At 28.0% G+C, this 8,354-nt stretch overlaps 1 protein-coding gene across 1 annotated transcript in view; it reads right to left on the bottom strand.

Moving 5' to 3' along the window:
- Window positions 1-8,354, bottom strand: part of LOC111678912 (scoloptoxin SSD14) — a 10,182-nt gene extending 1,828 nt beyond the window's left edge. The window contains exons 1-4 of the mRNA XM_023440364.2: window positions 8,180-8,354; window positions 5,145-5,303; window positions 4,867-5,081; window positions 2,025-2,418 (exon numbers count right to left, since the gene is read on the bottom strand). Of these exons, the coding sequence (XP_023296132.2) occupies window positions 2,025-2,418; window positions 4,867-5,081; window positions 5,145-5,303; window positions 8,180-8,184 (773 nt within the window). The 5' untranslated portion in view covers window positions 8,185-8,354. The remainder of the gene's footprint in view (window positions 1-2,024; window positions 2,419-4,866; window positions 5,082-5,144; window positions 5,304-8,179) is intronic.

Here is an 8,354-nt window from a genome sequence, read left to right as displayed (position 1 = left end):
ACATAAAATGATGGAAACATTTTGAAGAATGGCTTAAATTCTGCTAGGTGTAAAAAGATCTACCATTGTTGCTTCCTGCTTGATTTAGTCAGTACTGTTTCAAAAACTGCTTGTTATCCAAAATTTATTAAGAGTTATAGAGAGATAAAACATCCTTTTTAATACGGCCTGACATCGGATAAGAATAACTTCAAAGAGTTAATATTTTCAAATGAAAATAAGCTAAACTTCTATAATTTAGGTCGTTACAAGAGTTTATGGTGCGAATTGAACCAAAAGACCGTTACAATACAATTTAATTTTGGTTGGGAATTTCTGGTACATCGGACATGTTTCTTTCACCTAAAATTATATTTGAAATATTCTATGATTTATTAGAAGATGTTTTAGCATAAAAATAATGAAAAAGGAGTTATAATTTTTACGCAAAAAAGTGTATTTGATCAGGGTTTGGATTGATTTTCCTAGAGAGATTGCGATTGTTTTCCTTGACCCTACAGAATTTAAAGAGACAATCCAAATCATTCTTACGATGTTCGCTGAAAGGATTTATAACTAACAAATATATATTTTCGCATTTAAAGACGATAGCGACTTTTTAAGGCACGACATACAGAAATTCTACTAGTGCCAAAAATATAAAAATTTTATTTTATTATGTATGTATGTATGTATGTATGTATGTATGTATGTATGTATGTATGTATGTATGTATGTATGTGTGTATGTATGTATGTATATATGTATGTATGTATGTATGTATGTATGTATGTATGTATGTATGTATGTATGTATGTATGTATTATATATATATGTATTTACAGTATTGTTCGAAACCTAATAAGGCCTGACATCGGCGTTACATACCAAGTGCTATATTTTCTATTTTAATTGATTTATTCAAAATAATATAATTGATAATAATAATATTATGTGTTTACATTATAATAAGAACAATAAAACTTTAATTCCATTTCGATGTGAGTTACATGAAAATAATAACTGAATTAACTCCATAAATAGCTGTTTGAAACTTAAGCAACTTTTTGATCTTCTTATGAAAATCTTTGGTCCTTTTGACTTCAAAACACCTTTATGGAATATAGTAGTTACTAGTGTACTTCGTAATGAATCCCAATCGGATATTAAGCTATTGGTCAGCTGTAATGTTTTCTTAAAATGTTTCTACATCACCTTCCTAGCTGGAACACAAGTATATCAAAAAGTATTTACAACAACTTTCTATTTAAAATACATGTATATTAAGAAGTTTCTAAATATGTATGTTTTTTTTAATGCTACCCAAATACATGTATCTACAAATTCATTTATAAGTATAAGGCCATTCCAATCTTAACTAGATCATGATCCTAATTTTAAGCAACAAATTTTGCTTAAAATTCATCTAAAAATTGAAAAAATGTTCATCCAAAAATATTTTTCGATAAATGGAAAATTTTTTGTTGATTAAATTACAGCACACTTGATTTTTTTATATTTTAATTTTCTGTTCTCATATACAATGTTAATCACAAGTATATTAAGATGTAATGCAAAAAAAATTATTAAAAATGTAAACTTCATATCCAGATTTTATATACAAGTAAATCAAATTATAAGTAACACAAAGTAAAGCACACAACATTGGTTACAATTCCGAGTACTCTGAAAATTTTCTGTGGGGTCAATTAAAATAGAAAATTTAGCACTTTGTATACAACGCCAAAAAAAGTTACTTAGGTTTCGAACAATGTATGTATGTATGTATGTATGTATGTATGTATGTATGTATGTATGTATTTATTTATGTATGTATGTATGTATGTATGTATGTATGTATGTATGTATGTATGTATGTATGTATGTATGTATGTATGTATGTATGTATTTATGTATGTATATATTTATGTATGTATGTATGTATGTATGTATGTATGTATGTATGTATGTATGTATGTATGTATGTATGTATGTATGTATGTGTTTATGTATATATGACGGTAACCTTGATCCACAATACTTACTTATAGGTTTTTAAGTCTTGTTCTGTTATTATGCCACCCATCTCTTGTATGTCTTCAGCAAACATTTTGCCAATCTCCCCACCGTCATACATTTCTCCAACTCCATTATTAGCAATTTTTTCTAAAGTATTACCTAGAGCCGGACGTTTCATGTAATCTCCTTCTTTATACAACGAGCCATCTTTTTTTACAAATATTTCGGCCATTGTGGGTTCATTTCGAATAGCGGCTTCTTTTGAAAGTAGAGCTGCAGCTAAATACTTTGACACCCAATGGCCTTCCTTGCAAAGTTTTATACTGGGTTGAAACAGAACTTTCCACGGTAAACGGCCGTATCTTTGGTGTAATTCCCAATAACCAAGTAACTCTCCAGGAACAGCCCCCGCTCTGGCACCTGTGAAGGAAGTATACTTTTAGTTTAACGCCGATTAGTAGTAGTATGGAAATATTTATTAATGCAATTAATAAAAAAATTGATTTTAACTGGGGTAAGGGTAAATATGTGCCTATCATGATGGAGGAATTTAAGTCTACTTTAAAGTTATTTATGCAGAATTTCATGGTGATATTATACCCCGTTCATACGGTGCAATAATTCGAAATTGAGGTACTGAATGACATAATTCGCCAAGCGAATTACACAATTCAGTTTGAATTACGTACGAATTACGAATAAATGAGTGTCATCTCTAATTTGTATAGGGTAACGGTTTTTTCTATTTTTCAAAATTTAATTTAGATTGGATTTTATTTCAATTTTATCGAAGATTAGTTAATCTGAAAATAAATTTAATCTGATGTCAATCCCCTTTTATGTTTTCGAGTACAAGATTAATCTTTTTATAAAAAAGAAGAAAGCAATTGTACTAAAAGAAAACATAAATTTTTTCCTGTTTATTTAGGGTGTTTCGCTACCCTAAAAGCAAAATAAAGAAAAAGCCCACTTAATATTTTTGAAGATTTTAATAGGAAGTGCCAGGACCCCTTTGAAAGTCCGACCGTTATTCTCTAAATTTTCATATAAATGTCAAAGTTCTTTATGTAGAATTTGAAGATTCTAGCTCTAGTTTCTCAGATATGCTAATTTTTCTGATTAATTCATATGGGAACTCACAGTCCGCACTTTCTTCTCCAAAATGTTCAGATATATACTAAAGTTCTTCTTGCAAAATTTGAAGAATCATGTTCTATAAGTTTCCCAGATAAACAAAATTTTGTATTTAATTCATATGGGAGGCCCAAAGCCACACCCTTTGATAGTCCGCGCATTACCTTCTAAATATTCTCATGAACGTCAAAGTTCTTCAATTAAAATTTGCTGATTTTAGTTCTAATAGTTTCTCAGATATACGATTTTTTCATGTTCAGATAAATATTGAAGTTCTTGGTGCAAAATTCGAAAAATTTAGTTTAATTAGTTTCCCAGATAAACGAATTTTTGTATTTAATTAATATGGAAGGTGCCGCTCCCCTCATGCGAATCCGTCAATTTACTTCTCGTGCAAATTTTTAAGATTCTAACTTTAATAGTTTCCAAGATTAACAAATTTTTGTATGCATGTGCCACGTTCCCTAATAGTAATCCGCCCACGTTTTGTCCTAAATAATTATATTGACACTAAAGTCGCTCCGACAGAATTTGAGGGCTCTAACTTATATGAAATATTCGGATTTAATATTTCCTTAATATGGCCGTGGCATTTTTAAATGTTGTATATCTGAGAAAAGCTCTTTAAATTAAAATTGACTTTGAATTTTTCAAAAAGTACATTTTAAAAAAGTTACAAATTATTTACCCAAATTGAATAAAGTAAAAATTTCTATTCCATTTCTACGCCACTTTTGGTACATTTTTTTCTAGTGATGTAAAAAAAGATTTATTTCAAAAAATGTAACATCATAATGGGAGCCTATTAATAAATATTTATTTAGACAAACCAAAAAAAAAGTACATAACTCAAGAACTAAAATTTTCACGTTTGATGGTATTTTGAACATATTTGTTTCATCAGATTTTAATTTAAACTTATTACATTTTTGAATTTCGGTAGCTGACCGAACTCTAGAATGTATTATTGACTGATATGAGCGCAATCGAAATTTTACAAGGCATTTCCAAAACATAAAGATATCGATCGTTTATTTTCGTCTATCATACTTTTTTATTAAAAAATTCTGTATATGTATACATGAATTTTTTTGAAATTGATATCTACAACTACCATACAAAATATCCTTCAGAAAATGTCTTAAACGTTCATAATATATTAAAAAAACATTACTTCCCGATAAAATAAATATTAGTTATACAAAGGTACACTCTTTCACCAAATTTTATTAGGATCGAACAATTTGCATATTTCCCCATTTTATAGTGCCTATTATAAGCGCATATTTTAAATTTTTAAGTGCATAAAAATCCTTGCCCTGTTTATAATCATGTTAAAAGAATTATTTAAAATGTTAAAGCTACGTTCACAATGGCACTCTGTAGTGAATTAAAACGAGACAGTCAAATTTAAAACATTGTTGATAAAAAGAAACAGAAATACAATTTGCTGGAGTACTCTATCATTGTGGATATTGCTTAATGAATAAGTAGTAAATACAGGTTTTATTAGCATTTCAACTTAAAACTTTTCAAAGTTAGTTTTTACTGGGATCAGCAACTATATTCAATTAATTATGAATATGTTGGTTAATCTAATCATTATTGTATATAATTTGTCAAATTAAAATATATTTGTTGATTACCGTCGCAAAATCCTTATCTGAATTAGTTTAATCTTATTTATTTTTTTTATATGTAAAAAAATCATAAATAGTTGACGCGCGCACTTACCCGTAATTGAAGTTTGGCCCACAAACATATTTTTATGAGCAGCAGCAGGGGCAGACTCTCGCGCGATTAATGTTTCTATTCTGCCAACTTTTTTGGTATAAATTGTAGCCACAAATCCACCGCCAATGCCCATACTATGAGGCAATATAACTCCTTCACATACCAGTGTAGCTATAGCTGCATCGACAGCGGAGCCACCATCAATTAACATTTGACTTTAGATAAAGTTACTTATTAGCACAACCAATCTGAAGACATAACATGTGTAATACATTTACCTTCCAATTTCGGCACATCCTTTACCGTTCGATACTACTGCACCCACAATTTGAGATTTATTTTTTCCTTTAAGACCAAATACGAGTCCTAATGTCAGTGCTACTACTATAATCGCCGCTATTGTAATCCATAATGTTGTTTTTTTATTTATTATAATTCTAAAAAATTAAATTAAATAATTTTGGGTTATTTCTGGGATTTTTACGTGAAAAAGATTCTGTAGGATTTGTTTTATTTAAAACAAGTTGATTACTGTAATTTTTCGTTATTCGTTCGAGTTACATAATAAGTACATATGCATGTACATAGGTACATTATATTGATTCCAAAATACAAGTTGCTGATGTTTCTGCTGAATATCAAAATTTAGATCATTCTAAGATAGAATTACTCAAATATTTGTCCTGTCGTCAATATTTAGTGAGCTGGATTGAAGATATGGCCTTCCTTTTGATGTTTTAAACATTTTTACATACATATCATATAAAATGTCTTTAAAAGTTGATATTAATACCATATTAAGATTGATCAATATTTCATGTTACAGTCACTTGCCAAATTTTATTCCTAAAAAATTTTTATCAAAAATCTATTTTTGATAAAAATTTAAAATCTATCAAATTTTGAGAACCATTTAATTTTTCAGCCATCTTTGTAAGATCTAAAAATCATGTATCACCGCTTTAACAATTCTATCTTAAAGTTATATTTAAATTTGTATAGGGAAACTTCCTTGAAGATATGAGTTTTGTAAAACCAAAACGACAGGAAATTTTTACATCTTGTTCCTAATTACAAGGATAAAAATGACTCGATTAAATTTAATTTACATATATAATAATTAAAATCGATTGCTGATGTCGTCCAGACCCAATAAAATTTGGGAATCTCCTGGAAAGTCATTTTAATGTTCAAAAACTACTTTGGTTATGCAAACAAATTTACCCTAACCCTTACCAAGAAGGCACAAAAACTAGAACAAAAAGGAGAAAAACTACTTTTGGGTTTTGAGACCAATTTTTCTGATGTAAAGAAACTACGCCTTTTTATAGTATGGGAAATATGCATATTCTAAAAGCCCACCCTAATGGTGCTAAAATGGATAAAAAAGGGAGTTCTGTATTTCTGTATATCCTAAAGACACAAAAATTTTAAATTTTAAGAGCGGTTAAATTTAGTACTTTTGTCCATAAACACCAATTATTTTCTTTACTTAAATATAACTAACATATATTCCATTAAATATTGTTCACAAAAAAATTGTAAGTAATTTCTTCATAAGGGGACGTTAAGAATTTTGAAAGAATGAATGAATATTTAAGTATGTATAATGTTATGAAATCACTTAAAACCCCGGGCATCGCCGGGTATAAAAATCTAGTTAAGTAATACTCGGTACCATGAGGTCTTAAAAAAAAATAAGTTGAAATTAGTGAAAAAATTATCATAAAATGGTTTTAAGAAATAAATGGCTGTAGAAAAATCTGTAGTTTTCAATTCTTAAGGCGTTTGTCAAAACGCCTAATAACAGGAATAAACGAAAAATAACATGTTATATTATATGTTTTAGAAACAGCTGATTACCAACCTTAGTGTTGACATATTACTCTGATATATCTGATCTATGAAATGTTCAATAGAACTAAATTCGACGATATATGTATGTGCAAAACATTGTGTAATTTTTGTAATAATTTTATTAAAAATTTAATATACCTATAAAGAATATGTTTAATATATAATGCATGTTTACAGTCAGTGACTTAAAATAACTTTTAACTAGTTTTCATTTCGAATCAAAGAATTAGCTATAATATGGCATCGATTTGTGGTCGCATATTTTTGCATATTTTCTTATAAATGCATAAATTGCATATTTTGCTTTAAATTGCTTATTTCCAACATTTTTATAGCATAATTTGCATTTTTTAATTTTTCTAAGACAAATTGTTTTGTTTTCTCTGTATTTATTATATTGTAACAACAAATTTGGTATTTACATATTTAGAATTTTTTTTTAAATAAATATCAACAAATTTGATTTAATAACAAAATACTAGGATCTATAAAATACAATTTTACATAGTTTTATTTAATTTTTAAAACCACAATAGTGCGGAAGATATTTTGAGTTTGTGCTGCTAATTGTAACGTCAAAAATATTAGTCGCAAACTATCGGTTCAGTATCAATTTCTGAGTCTATCCATCTGTGTGCCCATATAAAAAGATAACTTGATGAAAGTTTGTTCCTACATCTCTCTCATGTCCATAAACATTACCAAACTATAAAATTCTGAAGAAATATAACTTACACAAAAATACATTCAATCACCAAATTTTATTAGAATTGCTATCAAGCTTTCCACTTTCAGAAATTAAAAATGTACTTTTTAAAGTTGTTTCTTAGCCTTTATATTTGTCATTCTCGAGACCGTGGTTCCGTAAAAGTGGTATTATAGTACATAAAGAAGTCCTTAAAAACCTGTATATATGTTGTCAAAAACTTAAGACCTGAATATCTATTAATATGTACCTTCCCAAGGAAATATTTTTTGGTGCATATTTTTCACATTTTTAGAGCATATTTTTCCATATTGTAAGCGTATATTTTTAATTTTTTAGTGCATAAAAATCCTTGCTCTGATAATAATTAAAAGTAAGAGATTAGTGAATAAAAACCATTTTAAAATTATTCTTGAAGTAAGAGAAATAAGGAAAATGTATTATAAAGTCGCGTTTTCCTATTGCTTTGGCAAAACTGGAAATTTTACCATTTTTACAAACTTTTTTGTTATAATAAAGTGACTTAAAACTGAAACGAAATAGACTTACTAAGTAAGAGAAATTAGTTAGAGAAATTATCGAAACTACTTACTTAACTTGCTATGTTTTAACAATTAATTTTTGTGGTCAAGTAAACACGTTTATAATGACTATTTTGCTTTTATGATAATAATTATACAATAATTATTCCATTATACACGGAAATATCTTAAGTTTAGTTATTTTCATAATTTCACTTTTACAACTTACTTCATGCTTTCGAATTTAGTAATTAATTCAGTTTCGTTTTTTAACCTTCCGCAAACTTCATAAATAGAAACACCTATCAACCAACAAATTCAACAATTTACTGAAACAACAAGTGTTTAATAAACGATTTTAACTGTACTCTCTTAAATTGAAAACTCAGAGTCTCAAATGTATC

This window comes from Lucilia cuprina, chromosome 3, assembly GCF_022045245.1.
Source record: "Lucilia cuprina isolate Lc7/37 chromosome 3, ASM2204524v1, whole genome shotgun sequence".
Taxonomy (NCBI): Eukaryota; Metazoa; Arthropoda; class Insecta; order Diptera; family Calliphoridae; genus Lucilia; species Lucilia cuprina.
Note: the sequence above shows the minus strand (reverse complement) of the source record. Positions and strands in the feature narration are given on the sequence as shown.